General features: G+C 40.0%; 1 protein-coding gene across 7 annotated transcripts in view; it reads left to right on the top strand.

The window, feature by feature from the left end:
• Positions 1–15,864, top strand: part of cabin1 (calcineurin binding protein 1) — a 59,811-nt gene that overhangs the window by 34,792 nt on the left and 9,155 nt on the right. For 5 of the 7 annotated variants that reach the window (XM_046871414.1, XM_046871417.1, XM_046871418.1 and 2 more), the window contains 5 exons: positions 5,906–5,989; positions 7,084–7,247; positions 7,444–7,540; positions 7,732–8,394; positions 14,230–14,304. In XM_046871414.1, coding sequence (XP_046727370.1) covers positions 5,906–5,989; positions 7,084–7,247; positions 7,444–7,540; positions 7,732–8,394; positions 14,230–14,304 — 1,083 coding nt within the window. The remainder of the gene's footprint in view (positions 1–5,905; positions 5,990–7,083; positions 7,248–7,443; positions 7,541–7,731; positions 8,395–14,229; positions 14,305–15,864) is intronic. The other 2 variants (XM_046871419.1, XM_046871413.1) reach the window with 1 other exon arrangement.

Here is a 15,864-nt window from a genome sequence, read left to right as displayed (position 1 = left end):
TTATAATGATTTTATTATTTATTCGTTAATTATTTATGATTTAAAAATATTGTATTTTTCATAAATTCAATTTAATTTAATTTATAAAATTTTAAAAGTAAAAAATAAAATAAAAAGCCAGCCAAAGTAGGTGTCATTGTAAGTAGCTAAGCTACAAAACAAATTTATAATAAAATAAAAATATATAATTCTCAATTTATTACTGTTTGGTGCTCATTCCTTTTAATTGAGGCATTAAAACCATGTGATTGTAAAACACAGAGGAAGTCTAGTAATACTGAATACACACTTTTTTAACACACTCTCCATAGGAGCACAATGCAGGAGAATGAACACCTGAAGAAGAAGCACTTAGGAAAAGCTTGTTACCACGGCCCCTGTATGCTTTTCTTAAAAAAAAAAAAAAAAAACACCTGCACGCAATCTCGACTCGTGAGATGCTGGTGTTGAGTGTGCAATGCTGATATTCAGGAAAGACCAGGGTTTTTTTTTAATGGGTGTAACCTTATTTTAAAACCTTCTGCGAATGTATATGAGGGTGAAAGGGTTACGGTAGGATATTATATTTAATAATCTGTTATAGAATTACCAACACACGTCCACATTTTGTGTAGCATTGTTACAGAAAGTGGCTTTTTTTCCTCCATGAAAGAAATACAAGAGGGGTCGGTTAAACACATGAGGTGATTAGATCTCACACAAAAAAAAAAACCCCAAAAAAGTTTTAAAAAAGCCACGCCCTCTTGCCTATTGGTGGAAATTGTGACTAAATGCCTGTAAATTGACAGTTTTATGGCCAGAAGTGTGTGTGTGTGTGTGTGTGTGTGTGTGTATATATATATACAGAAGATCACAGGTTCAAATCCCACTACGACCAAGCTGCCGACCAAGCTGGGCTCTTGAGCAAGGCCCTTAATTTATATATTACTGTCCACCACTGGCTGAAAGTACGCCATGACCGATCTGTCAATCAGAACAATAACAATAACATACAATTCAACCAATTGTCATTCACCTGAATCCAATTTTCAAAGATTTGCGGGGAAAAAAAAAAAAGTGTTGAAGGAATAAGTGACTTTAAGAAAAAGATTTGATAACTGACTGAGTTTATTTACAGTCTGCAGTCACAATAAATGCCACTGAATGGATTAAACTAGTGGCCATTGATAAAACATTTTCTGAAGACAGTGAGCCCATAATCCCACAAATCCAGGATTTCAGTAATCTTCACTAGAAACAAACCCTACCACACACACTTGTGTTTCTTGAGTGTTTCCACGTTTAGGCTACATTTACTGTTGTAATAATCTCCATTCTTCTTGGAAGATGTTCCACTAAATTTTGGAGTGTGCTTGAGGAGACTCATTCAGCCACAGATGAATAATACACATATGGCTGGAAAAAAGTGTCCCAGTACCTCTGTTTATATAATGTATACAGCTTTATTGGTTCCATCACTTTTACTGTGCAAGTCTTAGCTTAGAAAAGGAAATCCAAACAGAGTTCCTGAATAACCTGTAAGTGGGCCATATGTTTTGCGCCAGATAGTTATATAAAGCATTATATAACTGGCTAACATTCTGTGCTTTTGTCCCATATCACACATAACTCAGTCCTGGCTGCTTTTACTTTAATCACTGAGCTCCTGCAACTATAGAAAATGTCTCTGTGATTGTCCAGGTTTTTCCACAATCCAGACAATGTCTCGATACTCTTCACATTTAATGTTTTTGGGTACTCATTTCCTCAAGTATGGGTGATGAAAAGGATGTGTGCAATTTTGTCGATAGTTTTATAAAACATTTACAATATCTCTGAAAAATGTACACGATATGGACAAAAGTACTGGGTCACCGAACGTTTAGAGCCAAATGCCATATGGGATTCTTCCGACTTGGAAGCACATAATTGTAGAATGTCTTTGCATGTGGTAGCAGTAACGTTTCCCTTTACCTGAAGCATGACAGTGCACAAAGCCAGCTCCATGAAGATATGGTTTCCATGGGTTTGAGTGCAAGATCTTCTCTGACCTCAACCTTATTGAACATCTTCGGGATGAATGTGAACACTGACCTCGCCCCAGGCCTCCTCACCTCACCTTCATCAGTACCTGCCTTTACTAAACCACTTCATGAAGATTTCAGGATTAACATTCTGCATATATGCCAGTTCTCTATCGTTGAACGTTGAAAGGCTCTGACGTGGAGGAGTTGCTGTTTTATTGTTGAATGTCTAATGGTCTCAGATGTTGAGCTAATTAACAAGTTGCTCAGGAACCCCAACTGACTGTATAAGGACATTACTCATAATCACACACTCCAAATGCGTATATTTCTCACTCTCTGGTGTATGTAATGTTTTTAATGATTTATAATCACACACACTCAGTGTCACCCAAATGAGGACGGGCTCCCCTTTTGAGTTCGGTTCCTCTCAAGGTTTCTTCCTCATACCATTTAAGGCGGTTTGCCACAGTCGCCCTAGGTTTTCTCATCGGAGGATAAATACGCAGATTAAATAGAAGTGAACTACATTGAAAATGTCCATTGTGAGAAGTGCTATAGAAATCAACTTGAAAATGAAATCTCCACAATCACACTCCAAAATATAGTGGAACATCATCTTAGAAGAGTGGAGGTTTTTCTAAAAGCAAATGGAGGCTAAATGTTGTTCAGAAAGTACAAAAAACCCTGATTAACTCACAGGCTTACAAATTGTAAGCCTTTAACTGGGAGAAGACATGCAGATATTATACAGGGCTTCACTGGCATTTCCAGCCCAGGTTCCTCTCAGAGCTGTCGAACAGTGTGATTTCGACTTTAGTGCAGTTGACTCGGGACATGGCAGAGACTCAGGCACAGCTGGTAGAATTACATCTGCTTTTCTGTCAGTACATCCCCTTCTGTCTATCCATGTCTTTGTCTGTTTGTCTTTCTATTTCAGTCTGTCTCTTTCAGTTTCCCTCCCTTTTTTTCTTTGTGCTTCTATGTCTGTCTCGCTCTATCAGTCTTTCTTGTTTTGCCTCTTCATGCTTGTGTCTCTTGGTCACTCCTTCTTCTCATTATCTGCCTCTTGGAATGCATGTGTAGCGCCCCCTACCCTCAACCTTCAATTGGGTGGCGCACCAGGTTCTAACCGTGTGTGTCTCTCGAGTATTATTTTTCCCTCCTATCACCCTTTCTGTTGACACTAACACCAGTATGTGGATTTACCCTCCTTCAGTTGAGTGTCCCTTTTTCCCCTCTTTCTGTCTTGCATGAATTGCATGCATCTTTATCATGTCGGTTTCTCTCTCTTTTTTCTCTCTCCATCTCTCATTGTCCCCCTCTTTCTTGCTATGTGTCTCTTTATGTATGTCTCTCTCTTTCTGTCTTCATCTTTCTGTATCCTTTTGCATATATATATTTCCGTCCTCTTGTCTAATTTCATTTATCTGGACCTACAGATGTGCATTTTGTCCCTGTATATTTATTTCGAGAGTACAGAGTAAACACAGTAAACGAAACAGATGCCAGGCATATGAGGGCAAGTAATTACTCCTCATCAGCTTTCTGTTTAACCATAAATCCCCTCCCACGTTCACTCATCTGCTCATTAGCATGGCTGATCGGGAAACTCTACTTCCTCCATTTCCTTCCTCCTCATTCGGCCTCTGTCACCCCCACCCCCCCACACGAGATCATGAGTAGATACCCTGAGCTGTCATACTGTAGAACTGTGATCTATGAACTGATAAACCGCTTTCAGCCCATTCTCTCTCTCTGTGTGTGTGTGTGTGTGTGTGTGTTTGACCTCCCACTACCAGTGGCAGTTATAGAAAATGTCCAAATGTGTAACAATGTAAAAATGCAAATGCTATGAAAAAAGTCCATGTATTTTGCATGTGCCATGGCCGTAGTGTAGTGGAGAATCTGGAGTCACGGTTCGCACAAACTTTGTTTTTGTCGTTTACTATTTTAAAATTGCTATTTTTATATATACGATCTTAACAGGTGCATTTCGAACGGAAATACAAATTTAGCCTTTCAGGGGTGTGCGATATTGACACACAATACATTTTATCGTTAACGATAATCAGACGCTATTTTGCTGAATGTGTTATTGTGCTGGTACCTTAAGGACTACCGTGGACAACTGACTCCTAGAATTTCTGCTATTCTTCACATTCTGTGTGGTGATCACCTTACAGCAGTGACTGAGACGAATCTTTTCCTAGAAGTTTAAACAGATTATTTGACCATTATAGCCATTTTTCTCACATTTTCATAGATTTTTGGCTGTTACCAAGCAAATGAAATCTGAAATCAGTATTTTATAATATAAATATAATATAAAATTGTAGAATATTACATTTACATAGATTACATTTTTTTATTTCACTTAGTAAAAACTAAGTGAACTATAGGAAATGATATAAATGTACACGTTTTCTGCCCTAATATCTATAATTTTTTTCAAGATACCACTTCATGCAGCGAATCATGCAGCCTAAGAACACGTTCGAAATGTACACGCGCCCTAATCCGATCTACTAGACTTTTGTCACGTAACGTACGTGTGCATTCTGTAGGTGTGTTTTGTGGTTTACTCAATCGTGTCAAATCTCACAAATCAACAATTACGATATCTCAAAAGTATTGAGTGGAATAATTTAGTGGTGGTACAAATAATGTGGACACAAAAATTATTTAAATGTTTTTTTTTTTTTAACAATGGCCATCGTCTCCAAGCAGCTTTATAGAATGTAATTGTAAAAACAAAATTCTATTTAAATGTGTGTGTTTATCCCAGACGATAAACACACATAGATTTGTATGTATGCGGTGACATAGAGGGTATGAGGAAGAAACCTTGAGAGGAACCAGACTCCAGACCCCATCACCGGATTGTGATTATGAGTAATGTCCTTTCTACAGTTTTACAGTCAGTTTGGAGTAGTGGAACCAGGAGCTCTTGAACAACTCATTAATTAGTTCAACATCTAAGATCATTAGAGATCCAACAACCAAAACAGCAACTCCTCCATTACAGAGCTTTTAAATGGTCAACCGAAAAGTGGATTTTTGGCCAAATTTCCCTGCGTATTATGGTCATGTGTAAGAAAACGCAAACACAGCAGTCTGACCAACAGCAGTTAAAATGCTCTGTGTCTAAAGTGATCAGCCACCATGTAGATGGATAGCAAAAGCGCACTATAAACGACTCGCAAAGTTTCACAGACGCCAAAACAGAAACGAGCGCATAAACACAGTCACTGTACAGCAGACGCGGTTTGTTTAAACACCCTGCTGGGAAGAAATTTCTCCCACAGGACCGAATGAATGAGTCTGTGATTATTTTCCACCGTTGTTCGCATGGACAGCGATCAGCAGAGCGAAGGAAGTACAACGAGGCTTGACTTTTCCCTTAGATGGTCGCGTTGGCGATGCGATTTCTCAGCAAGCATATAATTCTTGATAAATCATGTTGTATAAGCAGACTGAGATATAGAGCTTTTAATGGAGATACAGTGAAGGAGAACCGATTCAGTTCAGGAATGCCTGTAGCTTTCAGAATTATCGTAAACGTCAGAAATTCGATTACATGATGTTTTTTTTTTTTTTTAAAGCGCTGCCTCACAAATGATGAAATTGTTTTGCTTAAGAAAGTCGGAAGGAATGAGTTATATGAGAAGAGCTTATCTACTACTAAAAATAGCTTGTCTACTTTTAAAAATAATGAATTTCTGTCTCTTTAGGAAAAAAAACAAACATGTTTAGGCCATAAGATCAGGGGTTTATGTGTTGTTTAATGTGTTAGTAATAAAATGTGTAATATTATTTCGCGTAGTTTTTTAAAATTATTTTTATTATTATTATTATTATTTTAGACATTTTCAATTATATGTGTTATATATTATATATAGGGTTGCAAAATTCCAGGAATTTTCAAGACTGGAAACTTCCCATGGAAGTTAATGGAAATAAACCGGAAATTTACAAAATTGCAGGTTAGTTTATACCGTGAAAAAATAAAATGTTTCAGTTTAATTTCTACCCTGAATATTCATCATTCACATGCACACAGCACACTTACTGCAGGGGCTAACGAGGCCACGCCCCCCTACATGCACTGTGCATTTAACCAGAACATAACGCTTCATTTCTTAAAATTCTGCACACAAAATAATATCAAAAAATGTATCCCTCTTGGCGAGTATTCACGTAAATTACATAAATATTACAAATTATACAAAATTATACAAACAATTATTATGCATTCATGCCTTAAACAAAATGTTTAGATTTATATATGATAGTTTATATAAATTTTCCCAGATTTTTTATTAATTCCCATAAATTCCTAGTAATTTTTCAAATTGCAATATTTCCGAAATTCCCCAGATGACGTTCCAAAAGTTTCCGTCCTTCTGCGACCATCATTATATGTTCTTTAAAAAAATATTCTTCTCTTTCTTCTTCTTTGCCTTTAAATAAAATGTAAAAGATAAGGCTGTTATAAAACATAGTGATAAATATTACATTATCGATGAAGCTCCCTCTTGTTTGGACCACAAGGTGCCCCCTGATCTGAGCAGAATTTCTAGCTTTGGCATGAAGGATGTGGAATTTCAGCTCGGTGGAACCCTGTTGTATAAATAATCATTAGAGAGTTAGCTCGGTCTTCAGTCTGCTGAGTGGAGATTACCCAAACACACTTGTGGTTATGGATGCATCACGGTGTAAAGAGAAGGCAGATTGCTGGCACTTTTCTCTCTCTGCATGGCCTGTGCCCAACACATCAAAAGCTCATTCTGTCCAACCTCAGAACAGATGGCCTTACAACAATAATATTATGCCTACGCTCTTCTCTTCTACCTCACATCACTTATTCTTTTCCTCTCCCACTCTTCCATTCCGCACAGCCTTCTGTCTTCTGACGTCCTAATAATCGCATCTTTTTATGACTATTGATGTCTTACTTAGTTTTTAAAAAACACTGATTCTCTCCTCTCGTTGAATCGATGGTTTTTTTTGTTTTTTTTTTCCTCTCTCTTCTGGTTCTTTTTCGCTAACACCTCGTTTTCTCCGTTTTTGATTCCAGGGCATCTGGCGTATTCCTGTAGATGAAATCGATCGCCCGGGTAGTTTCGCCTCTCATATGAACCGATCCATCGTGCTGTTGCTGGACGTTCTGTCTCAGTTAAGAGATCACGACACGCTGCTGAAGATTTCCCTCATGCTCCAGAGAACCCCTGATCAGGGAAAGTAAGATCAGCGTTCATTTCCTGAATGCCGTTTTAATTGATCGTGGAAACGGGCGCCGTGACGGGCACCGTTTATCAAAAGTGTCTGTCTTCTGTTTTTACGAAGCCGCGGCTTGTGCCTCTGTGTCTGATCAGCAAAAACTCTTGCAGCTGTGTCTGAATTCTTTCCCCTTTTTCTTTTTTTTTTGTGTTTCCAGGAAATTTTTGCGCGATGTGGATCGGCAGGTCTCGGCTAAGCGCGCCTTTTTCTTCACTGTGAAAGTGCTGGAGGACAATCTGGATAAACTCACCGCGGTATGTCAGCAGTCTATTAGCTCACGTGAAACGCTCATCGAGCCGCTCTCTTTTGTGCACCCTGATTACCATCGTGACTCATGCGCCGCAGGAAGCAGGGTTCTACGAGCTTCAGCAGGGTTTAGCCCTAACAATTAGCCTGTCGCATGCTCTCTTCTCTCTCAGTATTTATTCACCTGTTCTCTCCACAGGTGTCTGATCCTTCTAAGACTTTGACTTCCTCCATGGGTGAAATGACCACAGCAGACGTGTCCAGCCGACCTCCTGCAACAGAGGACGCAAAATCTTCTCACCCCGTCAAACCATGCCTTCCGGACTCGTCTTCGGCGCCAGGCGTCGATCTCGCAACCTCGAGCCCATGCCAGCCTCTGGCTCCTCTCTCTCAACCAGCTCTAGAACCAGGAAACCAGACCCAAGGCACATCAGCAGCTTCTCAGCCCACAGAGGTTCACTCCACCCTGGTGGAGCCTATGGAGCTCGAACCTGGCGCGTGGACAAAACCGGGGCACTTACCATCAACCACTGATAGCGTTTCCCATGAGCAGGGAACCGCCAGATCTGCATCAGAGGGCACAGAGAGGCGCCTGGAAAGCGCTCGGGCTCCGGAGCTGTCACTAGAGGAGCTGAGCATCAGTTCCAAACAGCAGCTGATGCAGGTCCAAGCAAGCAGAGGAACACACGCCATGACCACAGCGCGGCCAAACAGGAAGAGGAAGCTGATTGAGGACGTCGAGTCGGGCAAGACGCTCTTACTCGATGCGTACAGGGTGTGGCAGCAGGGGCAAAAGGTCATGACTTATGACCTGGGGCGCATTGAGAAGATCATGTCAGAGACATACATGCTAATCAAACAGGTCAGTAGCATTCATTAATTATTATTTTTCAAGATTATTATTTTATTATTTCTGTGATTTGCATTGGAATATTTGATAATTACCATCGTGCTACTAGTGATACACAATATGAGACCCAATTTCATCATGAGTTTAACAGACTTCAGAATCATTGTATTTATTTCTCCAGAAACATTTTCTCTCGATTCTTATGTGACCCAAGATCATAAAACGCACCCTTTTTTACCCATGAGCATTGAAGTGAACACTGATTATCTCTTGATCATGGCACCTGTTAGTGGGTGGGATTTATTAGGCTGCAAGTAAACATTTTGCCCTCAAATTTGACGTGTTTGAAGCAGGAAAAATGGGCAAGCGCCAAATTGTGACGCTAGACGACTGGGTCAACGCGTCTCCAAAACTGCAGCTCATGTGGGGTGTTCCTCTATCAAAAATGGTCCAAGAAAGAAAGATTGGTGAACCGGCGACAGGGTCATGGGTGAAGTCTGGCCCGTTGCTGAAGAAGTACATGCTGTTAATGCTTGGCGGGTTGGGATTGTTTTGGCAGCAAAAGGGGGACCATAATGTTATGCCTCATCGGTGTACATTCTTCACTTATTGAAAATATTCCATATATATTTTTAAAGAAAGAGGAACCCAAACGTCTTCTGACCCAAACAGTGGGGACGCACGTCTCTCGGCAGACTTTACCATCCCATTTCTCCCTGCTTTTGTTTCGAACTCGTGTTTCTTTATTCTCCACTATGACTCGCAGTGTAAAATAGACAATGCTGATAATCTTTATAACAGTGTATTGATGGGGAAATCCTTAGCCTTCTGTTTGATGACTCAGCAGAAAAGCACTATTGCTATATTTACCTGCATGATAAAAGATCAAAGCACTTTCTTAGTCAATATTGCTCTTAGTTAGGGTGTGTAATTTCTTTATATATATATTTACTCACATGAGTATTCCCCTCCTTAAACTGTTTCACATTTTATAGTGTTATAACCTGGCGGGTGTATTTGCATAAAAAAAAAAAAGTCAAATCCTAAATGATTTAATTCTGAAGTGCCATAAATAGATAGAACTCTCAATAGGTGGATCACTAAAGGTCAAAAAAGAGAAATCCAAATGTCTACCGATGTGCAATGAGTCACATGATTACATGATATGTACAGGTGTTTCTGGAAAACAGTGTAAAGTAAAAAAAAAGTGTAAAGACCAAAGAGCAATCGAAAAAACGTCCAGGACAGGTTTGGTTATAAAATACCCCTGACTTTGACCATCCTTTGGAGTGAAATTTAAATCTGTTACCCAAAAGCTGTAGGGAATATAAAGCAAGCACAACTGCATAGAAAAAGCCGTTCCAAAAAAAAATCTTAATATTTGATGCCTTTGCAATTTAATGCCTTGAAATAGTGTCTTCATTTGATTGACTGTTCAACTATTCTGTGGGATCCTGTTGATCCGTGTTTATTTACTAATCCTGTTAAAGAGTAATAAAGCTGGTAATGCTTTTGCCCTGCGCGCAAACTCTGCCTCTTAAATTATACTGAAGGGAAAAACAAACCGCTTAAGTTCCCATTAAGGGTTATATCATTATGTTTAATGGGTAATGGCTTATGTTAACACACACATACACATGTGTGTACACGCACAAAACAGCCCAATCTTCTACTAGTCCATTATCAGCCTCTACCTCAGTCGCACTAATACACCTCTCATTTCTCTCCTCTAATTACATCTACTGCTGTTGTCTTTCCGTTTCGCCGCAGCTCTTTCTGATGTCCTGCGTGCCGTGTGTTCGGCTTTCGCACGTGGCGAATTCTAGAAGAAAAGTTATGTCCATTAATCAGTCCGGATCGGTTTTATTGCGTTAGCTGGTGTCACACATAGGGTTGGAATTTTCAAGACGGGAAACTTTCCATGAGAATTAATGGGAATAAACTGAATTTACAAATTGCAGGTTCGCCGATAACAAGGAGCTTCAATGTATTTGGGTTAAAACGACCAGATTAAATGCACTTTCAGTTTCAATTTCTACCTGCGCATTCATCGATCACATGCACACAACACACATACTGCAGGGTTTTTGAAGCCACACCCCCTACATGCACCGTGCATTCCTTCATAACATACACATCTTTTCTTAAATAATGCACATAAAATAACGTAAACAAAAGAAATTGTCTATCTTGGCGAGTGTTCACGTAAATTACATAAATATTACGTACATTTGTTGTACAATACAAATATCAAAAGGTTTATAGTTATGTTTGTATTTCATAGTTTTTCCAAATTTCTTATTTACTCCCATACATTCTTGTAAATTCCCATTAATTCCTGGAAAAATTCTCGTGCAAGTTTTCCACCCCTTTGCAGCCCATACACACTGTACTCTGAATTAGAGCCCAGCGTGGGACAGATTTTTTATTTTTTTTTTAATCCAGCTCCCGTCCACTCTTGCAAAATTTCTGACCATTACTGCCCCCTGTCTCTCACTCCCCGCGATTTTTGTGCACGCCCCCAAACATTCCGTCACAGCTTATAAAGATGGTGTAAAAATGTACACAAGTGTTAGGGCTACGATTAACTTAGGAATTATCAGACATAAATTATTAAACTGATAGTAAAACAAAGCAACGCTAACGCTTTTTTATTAACCTTAAAAACGTCAAACTTAAAACAATGAACTTTCAAACCAAACATTACAACTAGCGGGATCTGCAGGATCTCGGGACTCGCGCTATATATTTGTTTGATCGCTCACTCCCGCCTTCGACAAAAGTAAAACCGCCCTCTAGCGCCAGATTTGCATTGGGTCCCACTGAATCTCAATCCCAATGCAGCTCTCTAGTCAGTTCTATAGACATTTATGGAACTATAAATCAACATACAGGGTTCGCACAATGTTTGGAAGACGGTACACAGCGACGCATTTGTTTCCTGAGGCAGGAGTCTAAGCGAGTCCTGCTGTCTGATGAATGATGCCTTGCTTTCTCGACTATAACTAGACAGAGGGGAAAAAACCCTGCTCCTTATTGACCTTTGCAAAAGTTTTTAGTTTGGTGCGAATGTTGAAACTTAGTCGGCTACACTAAATTGGCGAACATGTACGCTGTAACTATAGTAACCATTTCAAAGTCTCACTACAAACATTGTGGCGGACTCAAGAACGCTTTTTTACTAGACAGATTAATCAGCTCGTACAGACATTTACATTCTTTTCTGAATCGGGAGCCTGCAGGTGTGTGGAAACCCTAACAAACAAGAGCAATCTCGATTCCAAAACATGCTCTTTATATTGCTCTAAGTAAATAAAGATTTAAATATGGTGCGGCTACAGATATTTTGTCGCATCATCTACCCGTTTGTTTCCTTAGCCAACTATCTTGTACACTTTTACGTTAAGTCGGCGATCACTTTTCATCTTGTCAGTTACTAGGCAACCAAACATGGGTAGACTTTGGAGCTTTCATTTGCCCAGTGGACTGTCTAATGAATCCCCCTCCCCCCATCCCACTCCGTCGTACACATGCGTACACGGATGATGTATAGGAATATGTGGGTGGGATTCCCACATTCTACATAGTCAGTCCCCTCTGAAAACACTAAACGACAAGACAAGGTCTTTTCATTTTATCATACCTGTAGATATTTGGGTCGGGGAATCGTTTTATGATATTTGCATCTAAAAGCGAACAACTTAGAACTTTAGAGACAGACCACCCAATTTTTATTTGAGCAAAAGTATTAGAACATCATCTTGTATGGAGTGATACTTTTGCAATAACGGCATCAAGTTGCCGATTCTCCATTCACCAATCTGTTGCCTCTTTTGTTTTTTTTCTCCAGGCCTGTTCTGCAGCTTCACTTTGTGTTGCTGTTTGATTTGTGGGGTTCTGCATTGATCTAATCAATATAAAAACTTTTATTGTTCCTCTGATGAAGTCTGTTGTTGTGTTGGCAGCGTGTTTTTGGATCACTGACTTGCTGCATGATGAGGGTTCCCGGTCCCCCCCAAATAGATTGGATGCATTTCTGTGTTAATAGACAAAATGTTTTTATAGACTTCGGAATTCATTCTGCTGCTTTCAGCATAAATACATCACAAATAAAGATAATGGAGCAGACAAGGAAGCCTAAGCCATGAAGCTGCCTCCATGTACTTGACCGATGAGCATGTGTGTTTTGGATCATGAGCAGATCCTTTCTTCCTCCACACTTTGGCCTTTCTATCATTCTGGTTCCAGGTGGATGGATAGATAGACAGAATAGATATAAAAAGATTTAGACAGACAGACAGACAGACAGACAGACATCTATATAAGTTTCCTTTCATCAGTGGTTGTTGGTGATGCCCCTGACTGTTGTTTTTGGCTTTTTCTTCACAGCTGTGATAATGTTTGTCATCTGCTGTTAGTTTCAGTGGCTGACCGGTTCAAGGTCTGGTTGCCATACCCCCGTGTTTAATTTCTTTTCTTTGTTTTTCAGGACTTTCCAAATTGTTGAATTGACCATGCCCAATGCTTGTGGCCTTGCTTATTTTTTTTCCTTCTTTTATCAGCTGCAGAATGGGTTTATTTTTCTGAGATTCAAGGTTAAAAACAAAAATAGACTTTCCACAACTAACCTGTTTAAACAGTCTCTCTAACACAGTGGCAGTCAGATGTTCACTTTTATTGATCAAAAGGGTGAATTGGGTGAATTGCAATCTTCGTGACAGTGGCATTTCTAGTCAGTCATACCATGTAGTTTCTTCAGAAGTTTGTTTCAGTCGTGTAGAGATCCTGTATCACCTCACTGACATCTGAATGACGGCGTCACTTACCGACTGGAGTATCGAGAGATTCTCTTATCTGGAGAAATAAATAATGTGGTTTAATCGAGCACTCTGTTTTGGATCACCGGCATGCCTGTGTTTAAACGCGAACGCTATCTCTCTCCCCCTGCGTATTTCTTCCTATTAGCCTTTTTAGCTTAGTCAGAGGCATTAGGCCCATTATAGCCCGGGTGCTACTGAGGGCACAGGGACGTGCGCCAACGTTTGCATTCGTTTTGTCTATTCTCTCTTTCTCGCTCGCTCTCTTCCTCCCACACACCGTTAAAGGAGAGAGCAGCATGCTCCCGGTAGCTGACATAAAACAGACACTAGGGACGCCCAGTCATGAAACCCCCCCCCCTCCCTATCCGTTACCATGGACACATGAGCTCCAATAAGAGGTCTAATTAGGTCAACATGCGCAAAAACTTATTTGGCCCATGTGTTGGAGAATTGGAAAAAATCCAAAGGTTATTGTTTTTCACTTTCATGTTGACGGTTTGCTCGGGTGAAGTTCGCCAAGATCATGTATGTGATTGCAACTGGTTTGTGTTACAGCTGTGTAATTTAACGTACAGCATTGTAACTATATGGTCACCGTGAGAACCGCATGGCTGTCAGCTTGGGTTCTTATGGTCACTTTGCCTTTTATTAAACTGATTGCAGTCCTTCATTAGACTAAGTGTCTCGCAACGACAAGCCTCCATCAGTTGATTACAGATTTTATTTTTTTGAGACCACACTGAATCATAGCATTGCTTACTTCCTGAACCGATTTTCGAAAAAAAACGTACCATTTGGCTGTTTAGCTAATTTATTCTTTTATTAGTAAATAAAGTGCTGCTAAATTAAACAGCCAGTTTATTACTGGTATATTAAAAGAAATAAAAAAAGGAGTAACTCTGTAATCATGGGGTTCATGAGCAGATCATGAAGAAAGAACAATAAAAGGTTTCTCGTATTATAAACACCGTTTGACTCACGGACTCGAAACTCGAAACGGACTCACGAAACTTCTGCTTGTGTGCAGGTGGATGAGGACGTGGCATTGGACCAGGCCGTGAAGTTTTGCCAGATTCAGATGGCAACATCAGCACAAAGACAGGTAATTCACACACATTCATGTATGCTAGGAAATAGCCCGCTGTGCGTGTGTGTGTGTGTGTGTGCACTCACTACCTCCACTGAATTCCTTTGAGACACTTTTTCCCCTAAACAGTCCTGTGTGTCCTCATAGTGAACTGCTTTCCATCCCTCTGTTCCAGAGCTACACTCTACAGATACATCACTTTATCAACTAAAGCAACCACACACCCCGTATGTCTGTCCTCATGTCTGTCTGTCTCTAATTCTTTCTCTCTATCTATTCATTGCATTGCGTTCTGTCTGTCTTCTTTATTCTTTTCTTCTGTTCTTTCTCTTGATCATTTTCTTTCTTTACTTCTTTCTTTCTATTCTTTTCATCTTCTTCTTTCCGTTCTTTCTTTCTTTCTTTCTTTCTTTCTTTCTTTCTTTCTTTCTTTCTTTCTTTCTTTCTTTCTTTCTTTCTTTTCCTTGCTTCATTATTTTCTTTCTTTCTTTCTTTCTTTCTTTCTTTCTTTCTTTCTTTCTTTCTTTCTTTCTTTCTTTCTTTCTACTCTTTACATGTCCTTTCTTTCTTTCTTTCTTTTTCTTCTGACATTTTGTTTTTGTCCCCTGTCTCTCTGTCTGTCTTTGTTTCTGTTTCTTCTTTTCATTTGGTCTCTCTCCATCTTTCTGTCTCATTCCTTCATTCTCTTTCTATATGTCTGTCTTTCTTTTTAAATGCTTTTTCAGTCTTTCATTTGGAGTGTCTGTCTCAATTTCTCTCTCTTCACTTCCATCTGTCGTTCTCTGCCTTTCATTACTTCTTGTACGGCTGTCTTCCTCATCTTTTTCCCTCTTCTTCTTTTCTCTTCCCATCTCCCCCTTTTTTTCTCTGTCAATCGAGATCCTTCAATATCTCTGCCCTTCTTTTTCGTCATTCTTCTACAGTTCCCTTTCTCCTGCCCGGAGTCGTGTGCTTTCATTAATGCTTCATTAGCATGCAGCAGCCAGTTAAAGCAGCTCGCAGGACGCCTCTGTATCTTTCTCTTACTCACTGCCTCGCTTTAATGTCAGCCCTGTGCTCCAGCTCTATCTCTGTCTAAACCTCCGCAGAGAAAACACACACACACACACACACACTGCTTCATTCGAGCGATACGGCGCTCGCGTCTTCCTACTCTGTCTGTTGATATTTATTACAGTTCTCATCCATCCTCAAAGTTCTTGATTTGCTCAGGAACTTGGTGGATCTTTAGGTGGAGCCATCACCAAGCACTGAGAGGTCTCTGATTGAAGAGAAAGAAAGGAATACTGGTCACTGGTAGCATGTGTAACAGTACAAAGAGAGAGAGAAAGAGAGTAGGAGAGTAAAGCGATGACAGAAAGGGGGAGTATTGTTACGCATTCTCTCTCTCTCTCTCTCTCTCTCTCTCTCTCTCTCTCTCTCTCTCTCTCTCTCTCTCTCTCTCTCTCAGGTACAGTGATTTTTGTAGTGGGAGTTGGCCCACTGAGGCCGCTCGGAGCGGAGGAGGCTTTGTTTACCGTGTTTGTCATTAAGTGATCACAGATGCATCGTTATGTATTTTCAGGAGAGATCTGC

Source organism: Silurus meridionalis, chromosome 17 (genome assembly GCF_014805685.1).
Source record: "Silurus meridionalis isolate SWU-2019-XX chromosome 17, ASM1480568v1, whole genome shotgun sequence".
Classification (NCBI taxonomy): Eukaryota; Metazoa; Chordata; class Actinopteri; order Siluriformes; family Siluridae; genus Silurus; species Silurus meridionalis.
This window is presented reverse-complemented; position numbering and strand designations above follow the sequence as displayed.